Source organism: Castor canadensis, chromosome 3, assembly GCF_047511655.1.
Source record: "Castor canadensis chromosome 3, mCasCan1.hap1v2, whole genome shotgun sequence".
Taxonomy (NCBI): domain Eukaryota; kingdom Metazoa; phylum Chordata; class Mammalia; order Rodentia; family Castoridae; genus Castor; species Castor canadensis.
The window spans coordinates 134,154,637-134,171,627 of record NC_133388.1 but is presented as its reverse complement, the minus strand read 5'-3'; the positions used below and the strand labels follow the sequence as shown (position 1 = coordinate 134,171,627).

Genomic DNA, 16,991 nt, shown 5'->3' with positions numbered 1-16,991 from the left:
AGTGTTCAAACTAACTCTGAGGTTAATTTTCACGACAGATAACAAAACCAGAAAATGAACTGGTCCCCTGAGTGGCTGAGTCATAGTCGTCATTTCCTGATTTTTCTAGACGGCGGCAGCCGCTTACACAGGTGACCATCAGTGTAGAAGGACTGGCAGGCTAGGAGCGCGGGAAAGCACGCTTGCGGCCACGCGCACCGTCGCCAGCCGGCGCCCGCGCTCCGGGCCGGGGTCTGTCTGTTGACCAGCCACCGGAAGCTCGCGCTTCAAACGACTCCCAACCCCCGGTCTGGCGCGGAGGCGGGGCGCGCGGTCGCGTCCGGCCCGACCGCGAACACGCGACCTCCGACCTCCAGGTGGCGTTGTGGGCTGGCAGGGGCGGCGTGGCCCGAGCGAGCGCCGTCTCCCTAGTGCGCATGCTCGGCTTCGCTGTGGGCTTGCCTTTTTTTTTTTTTCTTTTCTTTTTTTTTTTTTTTTTTTTTTCCGGGCGGCCCCGGCGGCTGCGTACTGGCTGTGGGATGGGAAGTGAAGCCCCAGCGAGCGGCTGCGGCGGGGCTGTGAGTAGCAGCCAACGGGAGGAGGCGGCGGCGGCGAGTCGGTGAGCAGCTGGAGAGCGCGGAGCCGGGCGCAGCACCTGCAGGCACGGGCGGCGGCCCCACCATGGCGATTCGTAAGAAGAGCAGCAAGAGCCCCCCGGTCCTGAGCCATGAATTCGTGCTGCAGAATCACGCGGACATCGTCTCCTGTGTGGCGATGGTCTTCCTGCTGGGGCTCATGTTCGAGGTGAGCCCGCCCTGCGTCCCAACCGCCCAGCCCCGGGGTTTAGCCGGCCTGGCCCCCTCTGCGCCGGGACCGCGGTGGGCTCGGCCCCCGGGGAGGCGCGGCCCTGTCCCCACCCGAGGCCGGAGCGGACCCCGCGGGCCCGGACGCCTCCTTGGCGGGGAGCCGCCGCGTCGCCCCCTCCCCAGCCGGCCGGCCGCGCCGCGTAGTTCCTGATTCCCGCGAAGGGCTACGTGGCAGCCGGCGAGGGGCCGCCGGGCGGGCGGGGGCGGCCCTGGCGCCGCGGAGCTGGCCCTGCGCGGTGGGCGGACCCGGGGTGGCCGGCGGGCCCGGGCCCGGGTGACAGGGGCCCCTGGGGGACCGGTGGGGCGGGCGACACCCTGGGATCCTGCACGTCCGCCCCGAGGGCCGTCACCGCGGGCACCCGTGGCTTTAATTTCTGACTTTTACCACTTCTGCAACTTTTTGCCCTGACGCCTGCTGTCGCCTTCCTAAAAAGAAACAAGGGACACCAGTGGAAGCTCTGAGCAGCTGTGCCGCGGAGTGGAGCAGAGGATGGGAATGTCAGGAGTGGGTAAACCCTCTTCCCACACCCACAGTGTTTTGATGACTTTTTAACAGCTGTTGAATGTGGTGATAAACTTTGTAAGGTGAACGTGTAACATCCTACAGGATTTTTCCTCACTCCCCAAGACTGACGCCTATTCCTTTTCTTTCGCCTTTGAACTCCTGTCTCTAGCCCTGTGTCTCATCAAGTATACTGAACATTTTATTTATGGGTTTGTCTCCTCTTCTTCTGGCATGTAACCATAGTAAGGACGAATTTTTTTTTTTTTACTAGCTTACTTCCAGTTCCTAGAATAGTGCTTTAAAAATTTGAGTGAAATTTAGACTGTGAGAAAAACTAATGGAATGAGAGGCTGCTAGTGACCAAAAGATGAATTTTTTTTTTAAATGGAGGCCATTTGGATTTTTTTTTAAGTTATTATTAGACAACTTACAATTTTACTTTATTTTTGTTTCTCTTCTAATAGACTTTTCTGAATCTAGATAATAGATTTTTTTATTCTTGATAGTGTCGTGTATTGCTCAAACCACTGCTAAGGAGGTGGCAGATTTAGTTAAACCTGGGAAGTAGAGGGACACCAACATACGTCACAAGCTTACTAGGTGACTCAAGTCAGAGACAGTTTTTCTTCTCTGTATATAAGAAAATAAAAATCATCTGTACTATTCTCTGCACAGTTATTGTTGCAAGGATCACAGAACATGGTGTTTAGACATTTGACAGTTTACAGTTTACTATATGAATATATGGAACTAAAAATACAGAGTTTGGGGTGGGAAGCTCAGTGGTAGAATGCTTTATTTCTCTGTTTGTTCATTCATTCGTTTATTTGGCGATGCTGGAGATGGAACCCAGAGCCTCTAGGCAAATGCTCTACCACTGAGCTACATCCCCAAACCCCAGTGCTTCCTTCAGCCTGTGAGGGCCCTTGGTTCAATCATGAGCACCACACACACACAAAAAAAAAGCCAAACAATTGTACTCCCTGAATTTGGTACTTATATACACATGTTCTGCTTCAGTATTAAAAATAATACTTTCATATATGCAATATAGTCAACAGTTTTGTGTAACTTGCCATCTTGCCTAACCCATCTCCACATGGTAAGAATTCCTGACTTTAAAGACATACTTTAGTAGTGCCATGACCTGTAAACCTGTAAGGAATATTTGCAATGCTTTGGATGAAATTGAAAAAAAATCAGATTGCTTTAAAACTATAAATGGGTTATGAATTTTGTGGGGTTTTTTCCTGCATTGAAGTGATTCAAGAGTTTTTCTTCTTGATTTATCAAGGTGGATTACCTAGATTGGTTTTCTGATATTTAACCATCCCTGAAATAAATGTTTCTAGATATATAAAATATATATATATAAAAATCAGAAATTCTGACTCTTGGAAATACTATAACTTTACTTTTATGTAAATTGTCTCACATTCTTTCACCTCACTTTCTAGGAAAGTTCTGCCCCCCTACCTTGGCTCTTATGTTAAACAGTGAGTGGATTTTCACCTTTATGTTAATACTAAATAGAAGTCACTTAAAAAGGAGTGTTAAAATGATCTACAGAAGAGGAATTTTGTACATGTAGCTTTTCTTGCCATATGTTAAAAGTTTTAGCGTTTGAAAGCATATTGACTAGATGAGTTTTGCTATTTGACTTTAAGATAGTTGCTGCTGAATTTCAGTCAGCATAATTAGAGTTTGTGCTGAAATAATATAGAAGTTGAAGTTTTTGTAGAATTACCAGGCCTTTTGTGTAAGTATAGTGAGGAAATACAAGAGAATTTATGGTGAAATCAGCAAAGAAATAACATAGACTGCATTACTAGCCAAAATGAAGAAGCAGTTGTAGGTATAAAAGTGTGGATTCTGAAGCTAGAAGGATCCATGTTCAAGTTAGGGCGTATCAGAACTTAAGCTCCTTATCTGTAAAAATTCAATTTACTAAAAATATGGATAATATCTAGTTCAATGTTTGGCTTACAAGAAAATAGCTATTATTATTCCTTGGAAACTCATAAAAGTTGGAAAATAGATGGTAGCATTTTTAAATAAGAGAAGGGTCCAACAGTTAATATCTAAAAAGACTGTGTATACTGAAAAGGTTGGCGAAGTAATCTGTTTGGGGGAAGAACAAGAATTTGATTTCCAGGAACTTTCTATTATTAAAAAAATTGCTTGTAAATTTTGAAGTCATCTTTTAAATTTTTTTGACAGTCTGTATCTGTACACATAATACAAGAGTAATCTTAATGACTTCATATTCGAGGTAGGAAAATCAGAACAGTCAAAAAATGTAAAGATACTTGGGAATCTTTCTAGAAGTAAGGAAGTGGAAAGAGGAGTAGAGTTAGCAGAGAAGTACTTCCTTCCATCTATCCTTTCCAGGGAGATGGGCAGGAATCTCTAGATTGCTTGTGAATTACAGGTTTGAGGGACCTTAATACTTACAACAATCTTGGAACAGTTTTGGGGTTTGATTTACTTTTAAGTGTGGCTTGTCTTAATGACAGTACTTTCTTTTCCTCTCATTTTCTTTAAAGAACTTAGTTTTATATGTCATGATGGAGAAATGGAATTTGATACTCAGAAATTGGCTTTACTTTTCAGAGATCCAAGTCTGTGTAGTAATCACACCTTCCTCTTACAAGTACAAAATAGTAAATATTTCTGTATCACAAGAGAAGACATCAATCCCAAGCTGGCAACCACTCAGTTAAAGAAACTTTGCAATATTCATGACTTTGCATATGTAGAACTGGACAATTACTTTGTGGTAACCCACTTAAAATGGGTCTGAATAAATCTCATTTTTTCTTATAAATGGAGAACAATGGTATAAATGTCCAAAACTGTCATAAACTGTTACTACTTTTAGTGTAATACATATTTCTGTAGCATATTTATATTCCAAACTAATGTATCTTACCATTAACTAAGTGTAACATTAGTTTAACCAAAGCAGTATTGACTGGGATGTGACTCTTAGAAAGGCCCTAGAAATATCTAGAAGAATGATTTCTAGTTTAAGCTTTTGGGAGGTGTGTAGTTTGTATTTTTCCTCCTCATGCTGCTTAATGTCACATGCTAAGCCAGCTGGAGGCCAGATTTTAATTTTATTTGGAAGCCTAGCATAAAAGGATAATCTAATTTTCGTTGCTATTAGAATTTCATACTAAATTTGTCTTTGAAGAATTTTCATTTGTTGTTTGTAAAGGACTGTAATACAAAGTTTTCTTAGCTGTGGTAATGGTGACCTCATCTTATAAACTAGAAACAGGGATGTGGAGGACAGGGGGAAGGAGAGAGAGAGAGAGTGTGTGTGTGTGTGTGTGTGTGTGTGTGTGTGTGTACCTTTCTTTGTGCATATTTATATGAAGTCTAAGCAAAACTAAAAAGAAATTCAAGCAGTCGATCAATTTTATTGAAATTACCACATGAAAGTTGTGTTACGCCAAAACTTAGGAATTCAGTAATGAATACTTGTGAATGGCCTATATTTTAATATAGTAGCTTTACTAGCCTTTTCTGTTTGTACGATCTTCATATCCTTTCCCAGTTCAGCAATTTACTATAGTGGCCATATCTTAGACTTTTTCTTTCAAATAACACAAACCTTATTATTTTCCAGACCTTGAATTCCAGAATAGCAGAGTTCAGCCCACATCCTACATGTTATTCATCTCCTCCTTCTGCTGTCCATGTGTCAATTCTCTGTAGTCCTGGCTTTTATGATACCTTGTTCCATTTTTTCTTTCCTCCAGTATACTAGCCCCATCATTGCTTTGCTTTTCTTCCTATAGACTTCACTCTGTTACAGTAGCCCTCCCCCCTTACCCACAGGGAATATGTTCCTAAACTCCCAGTGGATGCCTGAATCCACATTACCAAACCTTGTTTATACTATGTTTTTTTCGTATACATACCTATGGTAAAATTTAATAAATTAGATACTGTAAGAGATTAAAAACGGGAATAATAATAAACTGTAATAACAGTTATGTGAATGTGGTCTCTCAAAATATCCTATTATATTGTATTCACCCTTCTTGTGGGGATGTGATGAGATGAAGTGAGGTGAATCATGTAGATGTTACTCTGCAGTGCAAGGGTTAATGTGAACCCAAGTACTGCCTTGACAATCTGATGACCAATATGGAGACTAACAAGCTAGTAGTCAGCAAGGGTATAGTGGACCAGGTGATTTATATCCTGGGCTAGATGGAGTAGGGTGGCCCAAGGTTTCAATACATTATTAAGAACAGTGTATAATTTAAAACTTATGTTTATTTCTGGAATTTTCCATTTAATATTTTCAGACTTCTGTTGACAATAAATAACTGAAATCACAGGAAGTGAAACCATGAGTCAGGGGAGGGGAGCTACCGTTTATACCTTTTCTTTATTTTTTGTCACAGGATCTCACTGTGTAGTACAGGTTGACCTCCACCTGTTGATCCTTCTGCCTCAGCAGTCTGAATACTAGGATTATAGGCATGAACCACCATGCCCAGTTATTTCTGCCTTTTCTGTGCCTCTCAATTCTCAGGTTGTTGAGCATTACGTGAAAAAGTAACATATATTGATAGATAAATCAGGTTTTTAACCTCAGACATTAATGACATCCAGTGATCTTTTTACTTTTCCTAATCAATTTCTTTCCCTATAGGAACGATATATATACTACTGATTAGATCCTCTTTACACTTAACATGTGGTGTGGCATATTTTCCCTGTAGAGAAATAGCAAGTTTATTGGGTATAGATTTCTCCAGTTTCCTGCCTTTTGAACTTATGTATCTATCTCATCCAGTCTAGGTTGAGCACTCCTAATACCAAAATCCAGATTGCTTCAAAATCCAGAACTTTTTGAGCTCTAACATGAGACCACAAATAGAAAATTCTATCCCTGATCTCACATGGCAGATTGTAGTCAAAACACAGGAACACTAAAAACATTTTTAAAAATTATCTTCATACTATGTGTATGAGTTGTATATAAAACATAAATGAATTGCATGTTCAGAATTGAGTCCCATCCCTAAGATTTCTATTATGTATATGCAGGCATTCCAAAATCCCCAAAAATTTGAAAGCTGAAATACTGTGAGTCTTAAGCATTTTGGATAAGGGATAGTCAACCTGTACTACCTTCTTTCCAGTCTAGGAGGAAGCATTCAAACGGACTGTACCTTTACAGTTTCATTCCCTACTATATCTTCCCTTTTGTCCTTTGTATTTAGTTCCTCCTTTTTCCCTAGCATCTTCCCTATTGCATCCCCCCAGCGCCAACCCTCTCTCTCCCATCTAAAAACATTAGTCTTGACCTGGCATCTACTAGATTATATTTTGTTCCTCATCTGTTCTTCAATTCACTACAGTTTGGCTGCTGCTCTCATTACTTTGTTGGAATCACCGTGACCGGTAATGACTTCTTAAATTATCTGGTCTGTTGCATTCTCCATGTCACATCTATGTTGAAACTTTGCTAACCTGCATCTTTTTGAAATGTTTTCCCCTTGGCTTTGGAAATGCCAGGCTCTCTTCATTCTCTTTCTGTCTCCCTGACCATTTCTTCTTAGTTCTGGGAATTATGTTAGGGAGTTTTGTAAGAAAAGGTTTATTTTTGCTCACAGTTTTGCATACTTCAGTCCATGGTCACTTGGCCCCATTGCTTTTGATCATGTGACAAGATAGTACATAATGCCAGGTAGCTCATGACAGGGAAGTAAAAGAGAGGTGGTGGAGAGAAAGGAAGAGAGTAGGCCACCTTGGAGGGGGGCCATACTTCCAGTGACCAGATGACCTCCCACAAGGCTCTACTTCTGCAAGAGTCCACCACCTATCAGTGGCAGCATAGATGGGACCAAGCCTTAAGCACATGGGCCTTTGGGGGACATTTATCCAAACCAAGTGGGACGTAAGTTTTGGCTTTTTATCTGCTCCCTCCACAGGTGTGATGTTGTCTTCTCTATAAATACAATATGCTTCCCACATAGGATTTATATACTCCCCAGCCTCAACTTCTATCTATCTGTAAATGGGTACTCCCAAATCTTTAGCTAAGCTAAGGTTCCCCCTGCTGAATTCTAGACTTACGTTTTAGCTGCATCCTGCTTTTTCCACAGATTTCTCTATCTCAAAGAAATCTCTTGAGTTTGTCTGAAGCTCAGTTTCTTCTTTTGTACCCCAAACCTGCTATTTCTGTATTCACATTTTTTTTCAGTACTGGGAATCGAACCCAGGGCCTCATGCATGCCAGGCAAACACTTAACCACTGAGCCATATCCCCAGCCCCCTCACATTTTTATTAATGATTACTTTTCACCTAGTTGTTCAAGCTGTAAGCATCAATAAGTAATCCTGATTCCTTTCTCTTTTGCTTACCAAGCCTTATCTCCCTTACAAGTGCCTCCTCCTCTATCCCACTACCCCTGTCTTAGTTCAGGTCTTATCTTTCATGTGGTCTCTCGTAAAAGTCTTGTACTTGACTTATAAACTTACTCTAACTGGTATTTTATCTGATGCTTATAGCAAATAATAACGTGATCAGTACTATTTATCAATTGCCTAATATGTGCAAAGTCCTATAATAGACTGTAAGCATACAGTGACATCAGAAATAGGCATAGTCCTAACTCTCAGAGTTTACTTTGTAGTGGTTGTAATGGAAATTAATATGATCATATCAGAGTATGTGTTTCGAAGGAAAGGAGAACAATTCTCTGAGACAGTATGACAAAGGAAATGCCCTGTTGTAGAAGAAGAGGGGCCAGGGAGCAGGAGGAAGTAGTCTGAGATGAGGCTGTGGAGATAGGAAGAGTCAGACTACTGAGTATTGTAGGCCATATTATTCTAGAAATACAGGAATCACAAGGAAGATTGTTAGCAGATAGGCTAGGGAATGTGGTAACAGAATTAGAAGATCTTTCTGGTTGTGATGTGGAGAGGATCCAAGGGGGCTTGAGAGGTTAACTTAAGTAGGCTGTAGCTAGTTTCTAAAAGGCATAAGTGAACTTACCCCGCCTTAAACTCCTGCAATCATACTAAAATAAATCTTAACTAACTCAACAAATAAGGTGCTTTCAAAAGCACTGAGTAATGTTTCTTTTCTACTAACTATCCCTAGTAAGTGCCATGCTTGGCCTTGTATTTACTGCTGCTTTACCTTATTTCTTCTACCTGTCCTGCCCTCTTAAAACCCTTGCGAGTCTAGGGAACTTCTGTTTTCCAGCAGTTCCTGTACCAACTCTGAAGAGCATTTCCAGAACAGGCACAAAGAAGTGCGCTGTTCATCCCGAGTACTCATAGCATAAGTATTGACAGTATTATGACAATTTGTCTACCTGTCCTCCTGACACAACTGAGTTCCTTGTGGGAGATTTCATTCATCTTTGTTTGATCCTTTCTTGTCTAGCATTGTGTCTGGTGCCATAAATGCTGAGTAAGCATTCCTTTTTTCTATTCTGACCACTTTAATTTTACTAATAGTCAAGTCAACTAAACCTTTTACCAGGTGTTTGGGAAATAACACACAGATCCTGAATTTGATCCATTTTTCTTATGCTAACTGTGCTTCCTCTAATTTTACTAATTTCCATTTAAGTTTTTCTTGATAAGGAGTTTTGTGTTCCTTGTATAGTAGAGAGTACTGTAGTAGAGAGTCATTATTTCTGAAATCATTGTTTACCTGAACTGCAGAGAGTGTCACTTGAAGTTATATCTATATTGCAGAATACTTTGGTGAATTATCATAACTCCCAGGCTCGACTCTGATGATCAGGAATTCTCATTGTTCCTGTTAGGGTGCCACAAGAACCAGGGTGCCTTAGTGCCTAGATTTGGTGACAGAATTTACAGTGTTTTTGTCCCTGATCTATTTATTTGGGAGAGAGTCACAAGTTCAACTTTTTCCTTTCTTTCTTTCTAGATAACAGCAAAAGCTTCTATCATTTTTGTTACTCTTCAGTACAATGTTACTCTTCCTGCAACAGGTAGGTAGTTTTCATAGCATTTTCTTGTTTAAGTAGAAATTCAGCTGAACAAATTTGGGAATATTCATGAACATTAGATTCTGCATTAATCCTCATAAGTCTCACCCATGATTAGACTGAATATTATTTTGATGATTTTTGTAATACAAGATCTGGTGGTTTGGAGTTTTTTTAATCCTACACATGATATGAAAACCCATTGTATATGTTTAATGTTTATTATATATTTTTGTGAATGAGCTTGAAATCCTACCAAAGATTGTGTTGTTTTCTCCACTCTTGCATAAGAAAATTCTAAGAATAGATATTTTAAATTTGTTTAGTGACCCTAAACAATGTTTTGTTTCACTTTTTCTGACCTATAAATTATATTTTGGATCTAGACTAACCAGATAATCACATCCAAACTATACTTTTATTTTTTTATTTCAAAAAGTTTGATTTCTAAATTATGCAATGTGAAAATCAAGTTCAGAAAGTTGACTGTAGTGGATATAATTAACTGGTTTGAGTACAGATGGGGTACTTGGTTAATAAAATATAAAAATACTCAAGCAGTAAACCTACCCTGATGTTTTTAATTTTGAATGTAAGATCAGATATATGACATTGAATTGGGGTTTTGTTCAGTTATGTGTAGTTTTGTAATACTTGATTTACTGACTTAGATATCAGGTTACTCATACCTGCAATGTTGTTTTGACATTTGAACATGCCAGAGAAGAATAAGGCTTTTACTTAAACAGTCCCTGTAAGCATAACGCTTGAGCACAAGAGTCAGCTGTTCATTAGTATTTGTTTTGAAAAATTTTGGAAAATAATTACAAGGATTAAAAACAATCTAAATAGTAGTTGCCCCTGTCTCTGCTGCTTATAAAACTAAATCAAATAAACATCAAGTCAGCTTCTCCATCAGAAAATAACATAGTGTCCAATTTGAAAATAGAGATGGGAAGCTTCAAAAGTCTTGAAAAGACAGGCAGAGAGGCCAAGTTGAATCTCTTACCAACATGATCTATACCCTTGGAATAATATCAGTTTATTTAGTGTGGCCTCCCTTACCCTGTTTTTTGGTCTTTGATGGCTGTAACTAACATGTGTCAAGTCTTTGTAAGTAATTTCTGAAGCTTTGGGTTTCTAGATAGCCTCCTCCTCAGTTTTCATTTCCCTTCCCTCCGCAAGACTCAAGATGTCCAGGAGCAAATTCTCTATGGTGTTTCTATAGAACTTTTTTTTACTGGGTTAGTCTTCTTTTGTTTGTTTCCATAACTATGTTGTACTTAGTGCTGTTTTTATAATCTTATGTATATTTTTGTGTATGTGTGTCCTTTTTGGCCTTCAGAGGAACAAGCTACTGAATCAGCATCCCTTTATTACTATGGTATCAAAGATTTGGCTACAGTTTTCTTCTACATGCTAGTGGCGATAATTATTCATGCCATAATTCAAGAATATGTATTGGATGTAAGTATGCAATCTTAGAAATCTATATTTTGTAAAGCACTAGCTCTCTATACTATGATAGTCATATATTAAGTATATTTTATAATTTATTCTTAATTACTAATAGCTGTTTTTATTTTTTTAGAAAATTAATAGACGAATGCACTTCTCCAAAACGAAACATAGCAAGTTTAACGAATCTGGTCAGCTTAGTGCATTCTACCTTTTTGCTTGTGTTTGGGGTACATTCATTCTAATCTCTGTAAGTATGTCACTCTTAGTATTGTTGTTCTTTCTCATCTAAGGTTAGGAACTCTTTGCTAAAGACCAGTATAAATTAAAAAATGAGTTTTAGTCATAAATCTCTGCTAGTTTTTATACAGAAAAAAATTCTAAGCTGTTCACTGTTTCAGAAAGCCTGTACATTTTTAGTCACTGGATGTTATTTTTCTATCTAGTGGTCATTTACAGACAACTCTGTAATAAGAAAAAGCATAAGATGTTAGTGACGATCTTACTAGGTTACATAAGCTGTAATGTTTCCAGTCATTTCCTCCTCTAAAAAGAGTCCAGTTGTTTTCCCAACAAGTTATAACGTATAACTTTTCAGGTCAGACAATCAGAGCATTTAATCCTATCACTAACTAATGAGCGAGAAGGCAGTAACAACTAAAGCAAGAACAATCCCTTAAATTTATATGGTATTCCATGGTTGATATACTTTCGATTTTGTTGGACACATAATTTTTTTTTAAATCACCATGTTGAAGATGAATAATAGGCAAAGTGAATTTTCTGTGATAGAACATTTAATACCATAGTTAGATTAAAACCCAACATTTCAATCCCTTTTACTCTGCTGTTTTAATAATACTTTTAGAAACATGTAAATTTCAGTTTAAAGTCTATTATATAATTTTTTAAAAAACAAAAGAGTTGCACTTCTGTGGGAAAATATTCTTTTTAATTATAAATCACTTTAGTTTTGGGGGAGTTTGTTTTGTTTTTTTTACCTATGTATTGATTCTTACTGGATGTATCTAGTTATCTAAGAAAGAAGACTAGGGTAGTATTTATGGACTTAGTCTCATAAAACTTGGCAGCATTGTGGTCTTCTAACTCCTCTGCAAGGTGCTACATATTTTCCCAAAAACCATTCTCTTATTAATTAAGACAAAATTCATCTCACTCATAGGTTGTTGTTCCTGTGTTACATATGATTACTGTTTATTGCTTATATTGTTTGTATACTTGTACTTTTTACTCTACTGGATTGAAAGATATTTGAAAATCAGGAATTATGTTTTATTTGATTTCATGTTTCTAACATTGATTTTCACTTGCTAAAGTAAGCAATTCAAATTATATTGAAAATAAAAAGCTTGATTTTAGTGTGATGTTTGAGATGTAATATGGGCAATTTTGAATGTTTGCATGATACTCACAGGTTAATTTTCATGTCTTCTTTTTTAGGAAAACTACATCTCAGATCCAACTATCTTATGGAGGGCTTATCCCCATAACCTGATGACGTAAGTCATTTTTAACAGGCCTTTCTGAAATAAAAACTATGGTCACATCACAAGTAAGCAGAATTAAAATTCATTCTTGTTAGTTTTTTGATTTTTTTGTTTGTTTGTTTGTTTTTGGCACATTCATAAAATAGGTGAGACTATGTCTTGGCAGTCCCATTGCCATAAGAAGAAGGTTCTATGTACTTTTTTACATGTATATCTTTTCAACATCTTTATTGGTTTTGGATTTTAACAATAATCTTAATTTAGTACTCTCTTCCCTTTTTTCTCCCTCATCCTTTCACCTCTTCATAACTCCATCTTCTCCATATTTTTGATCCTCCCCCACCACATCCCAACTCTACCCTCCATCTCTTTTTGTTTCTTCCTTTTTTATCCTCTTCTTGGATAAGCTTCTTGAAGTTAGGGATTATTTCTTTTTTATATTTCTAACCTCCACGGTTTCTATGTAGTGCTTCCAGGAGCACTGTCTTCCAGGTTATGAAGATACGTATCTAAATTGCTCACTCTTCAAGCCTAACCCATCTAGTACTGCTGCTCCATATTAATTTTCCTTGCTACTTTGCCTGTATTGGTCTTAGATCCTTTACTTTGTCAGGTAGATTGTAGGTGCTTGTCACCTAGACAGTACTCACTAAATACATTGTTTGATGTGAGAAATGGAGAAAAGACATGAAGGAAAGAAGGGAATAACATGACTATGCATATCTTTAAATCCAGCAGTAACACCAACTCTATTGAGTCATTCTCTGACTTTAAAAAGCTACATTAATTCAATAAACTTTTAGAAAATGGGATTATAGCATTATATGACTGCATTTCTCTCCCAAAATGACTTCATTTGATTGGCTTTGTATTTTAACTTAGTTTTCTGGAGAAGGGAGAATAAAGAGGAATCAGAAGGGTGAAAGGTTATAATATAAAAGAAACTATTGATTCTAGATTGATTAAAACAGTATCTCCTGGGAAACCCTCCTATGTCTTATTCCTGTCTTTAATTCTGTTTCTGCCTTCATTTTTTTGAGTATCTCTATGTTTCAACCAGGTAGAATTACAATATTTCCCTAAGGAAAAAAAAATGATGATATTTGACATTGGGATTATCCCACATTCTAAGAATTGATAATGTATATACCTTTACTTTTGTGTCTGTCCCTTTTCTTGAGTATACATTCATTGTACAAAATAATGGGTTTCTTTGTTACATTGTGTCAGTCTTTTTGCCCTTCTTGTTTCTCCTTTGATGAAACCCTACAGATCTGAAGGTTGGTCACAGTCCTTGTGTTTTCAGTAGCTAGCATAACCTATTAATCAGTATTAATTAAGTAATAGACAAGGAGCCTGGCTCCTTCCAGCCAGCTTGTGTGTTAACAGCCTTCTGCATATGATGTTTCATCCAGGAAAAATGCTTGATTGGTGAGACTATCCCAAGGAAACAGTGGAGAGTGGCTGCTATAGAGTTGTTAAAGATATGTAGAGGATGCTGCTAGTACATCTTCAATTCCAGTAGTTATTTACTATGTTCTCTTAAAATACTCTGCTTTAAAAGATATTTTTGCTTTTTTGTATTGTGCAGATTTCAAATGAAGTTTTTCTACATATCACAGTTGGCTTACTGGTTTCATGCTTTCCCTGAACTCTACTTCCAGAAAACCAAAAAAGTAAGGTGGTATTTTTGTACTTTTAAATATTGTCTTGTCACTTTTTTCTCTCTTTAAGGTTTTTCTACAATTAAATATTTTCTTACCTCTTTGCCCTCCCTCAATTCTTCTTTCATCCCCTTAACTCCCCTCTTTCTGCAAAGCCTGAAATCCTTAAATATTTCTTGAAAAAACTTTTGTCTTTATTTTAACTTAGAGGGGGATCTTCTATATTTGACATGATAATTGCTCATTTTTAACTTTTATTAGTGGCAATTTAAACTAAATTAAAATTTAAGCAAAAATTTCAAATATATTATGAGTTTCATCTTACTGATATTCTTAACAGTTTATTTCATAAGTAAGACAAAAGGATTAGTCAAGATTACAACTAACTTCTTTAAGGCCCCAAGAAAAATTCAGTGTTGACAACAGAAAGTAAACTGTGGTTCAGTATTCACCAGGGAAGCCTTTCCTGAAATGGGTGGGGCATTCCCTTTTTAGCATGTGGGAAAGATGTTTGTTTGAACAAATAAGTATACTACTGGAGCACTGCAGTATCCTTTCCAGTTTTATCTTCAGTATTTTTTAATTCAAGCTTCCATGGTATCACAATAGTCAACTATACTTCCTTTACTTAACTTTTTCCTCTGAAACTTTCAATAACTTCTTATTGCTTTAAACTAAAAGCCGCTTACCTGTGCTCTAAAGGTCTCCCATCTGTATTTATTCCGTGGTCTCTCATCCTTCTGCTCTGTAATTACTCTTCATTCACACTGATATTCTCTAATGTTATAATCCCAGCACATCAGTTCTTTTCCTACAGTACCTTTTCCCTCTAATAAAGTAATCAGCCACCTGTATTCCTGTTGGGTACAAGGGTAGAATTTAAGAAAATCTCCATATATTGTATGCTCTGTGTGATTTACTTCAAAAATAATATCAGGTAAAGATAAATGGGTAGGGCTACAGATGAAAGTCTGGTTATTTGTTAATAACTTCTGAGGCTGGGTTACAGAAATAAAGGTTTTCATTTTATTCTCCATCATTTGTATATATGTACATTTTTTCACATTTAAAGTTTTTTTCTTTAATCCCCTTACTTTCAGAAGTCTTCCTAAGTAGAAGTATGACAGCCTGTTTAGTGACCAGTTTACCTCTGTCCCTCCCAAAAACCACAGGCATTTTTTTATATGAGCTAAATAGTTAATTCATGGTATAGGTCCTTGATTTGTCTATATTTTATGTATTCTGTGTGCCTTTTTCATTGATAATGGCTGCTAATACTAGAAAACAACACCAAATTAGAGGCCATATACTATCTTTAGCTATTGATTTCTTTTATAAAATGGAATGGTTTTCCAGTTAAGTAATTGTAAGGATTAGAATGAAGATCTTTATTTATGTTAAATGTTTGACTTCAAACTATCTTAGAATAAAATTATTAGACCCATAGGTTAGACCCATAGTTTCCAGTAACCCTTCTATATTTAGTGAGCATCTCCTGTGACTCATAGGAGTCCTAGACCTGTGCTGTCCAAAATGGTACCACTAGCCACATCTAAATTAATTAAAATTAAATAAAAACACAAACAATTCACTTTCTTGGCCATGCTGGTTATTTCCAGTGCCCATTAGCCATGTATGGCTAAATGTCTACCATTTTGGACAGAAGTGTTTTATTTGTTTGATGTTGGACTTTGGTTTTGGGGTGTTTTTTTGACAAGCTTGGTAGTAGCTCTGTCTGACCTGGAACTTGCTATGTAGCTGAGGCTAACCTCAAACTCATGATTCTCCTGCCTCAGCCTCCCAAGTGTTGGGATTACAGGTCTATGCCACCAAACAAAGCCTGGACAGATTTGTGGAACATTTCTGTAGTTACAGAAGGTTCTGTTGGACAATGCTACTGAGCGTATCATAGTTTCTTGATGTCTTTGTACCATGGCTCAGATATTTAAGTTTTCTTTAGTTATTTGTATACCCATAGATATAATACTTCTGGTTTTCACTATTAATCCTTATCTGTATCTTTCTCATTGACCCTAGTAAGTAAAAAGGAACATATCAAAGTAATTGTTCATTTTAGTTCCTGAAGCTTTTTTCTTATCAGTTCCTGCCAGATGGCATTTCTCCAGAAATGCAATCTAATTTTTATGGAATAATTTGCATAACTTAGAACTTAAACTATTTTTAACACCTACATGTGACAGTTGAAAGTAACTGTTTCAAGTAATTAACATAATTTCAAAGTAACAGCTGCATATGTGTTAAACAGTTTCTTAAAATTTACTCTATGAAAATTATTTTTGGAAGAACTCTTTACTGGAAAAGACTTGAATAGTGATTTGACTAGTGATTGTTTTGAACCAGTCCTACACAAAAATGAAGAAAGAAAGGAACAGTGTTATGAGCAGTTCAAGAGATGTGTTAGTCACAAATAATGTAGTTTCTTCAAAAGAGAAAATTTAAATCACATATATTATATACACTTCAGTATAAATAGTTCTCCATTTTGTCCATGAAAATATTCAAAATATCATTACTTAGCCAAGTGCCATGGTATGTGCTACAGTCCTAGTTACTTGGAAAGCTGAGGCAGGAGGATTGCTTGAGCCCAGGAATTTGACACCAGTTTAGGCAACATAGCAAGAGACCCTGTCTCAAAAAAATAATAATTTCTTAGCCAACTTTTAGGAAAACCATAAAATAGCCAAGTATATGTTTTTATTTCTAATATTCAAATTTGCTTTAATTATATATGATTGTGTATCATATTAAGTATTAAGTTAGAAGTAACTTCTTCCACTCCTACTTCATGAACGTTATACTCACATTTTTTATATGGAACTTTAGTGTTAATCTCTGTCATTCATTCCTGTAGAGCCACCTTTTGAATCCTCTAACAAAGCTTGTCCAGAGTTCATCATTTTTGTATTTCTTACTGATTCTTCATTGGTCCTGGATAAGCATTATAAAATGGCATTAATGGAAGCTTTCCAGGCTTATGTGTCTTACTCAAATGTTTG

The 16,991-nt window shown here is 37.4% G+C and overlaps 1 protein-coding gene across 1 annotated transcript in view; it reads left to right on the top strand.

The window, feature by feature from the left end:
- Positions 1-520: 520 nt before the first annotated feature.
- Tram1 (translocation associated membrane protein 1) overlaps positions 521-16,991 on the top strand; it is a 32,716-nt gene continuing 16,245 nt past the window's right edge. The window contains exons 1-6 of the mRNA XM_020166582.2: positions 521-783; positions 9,284-9,347; positions 10,690-10,811; positions 10,936-11,052; positions 12,264-12,322; positions 13,902-13,986. Of these exons, the coding sequence (XP_020022171.2) occupies positions 661-783; positions 9,284-9,347; positions 10,690-10,811; positions 10,936-11,052; positions 12,264-12,322; positions 13,902-13,986 (570 nt within the window). The 5' untranslated portion in view covers positions 521-660. The remainder of the gene's footprint in view (positions 784-9,283; positions 9,348-10,689; positions 10,812-10,935; positions 11,053-12,263; positions 12,323-13,901; positions 13,987-16,991) is intronic.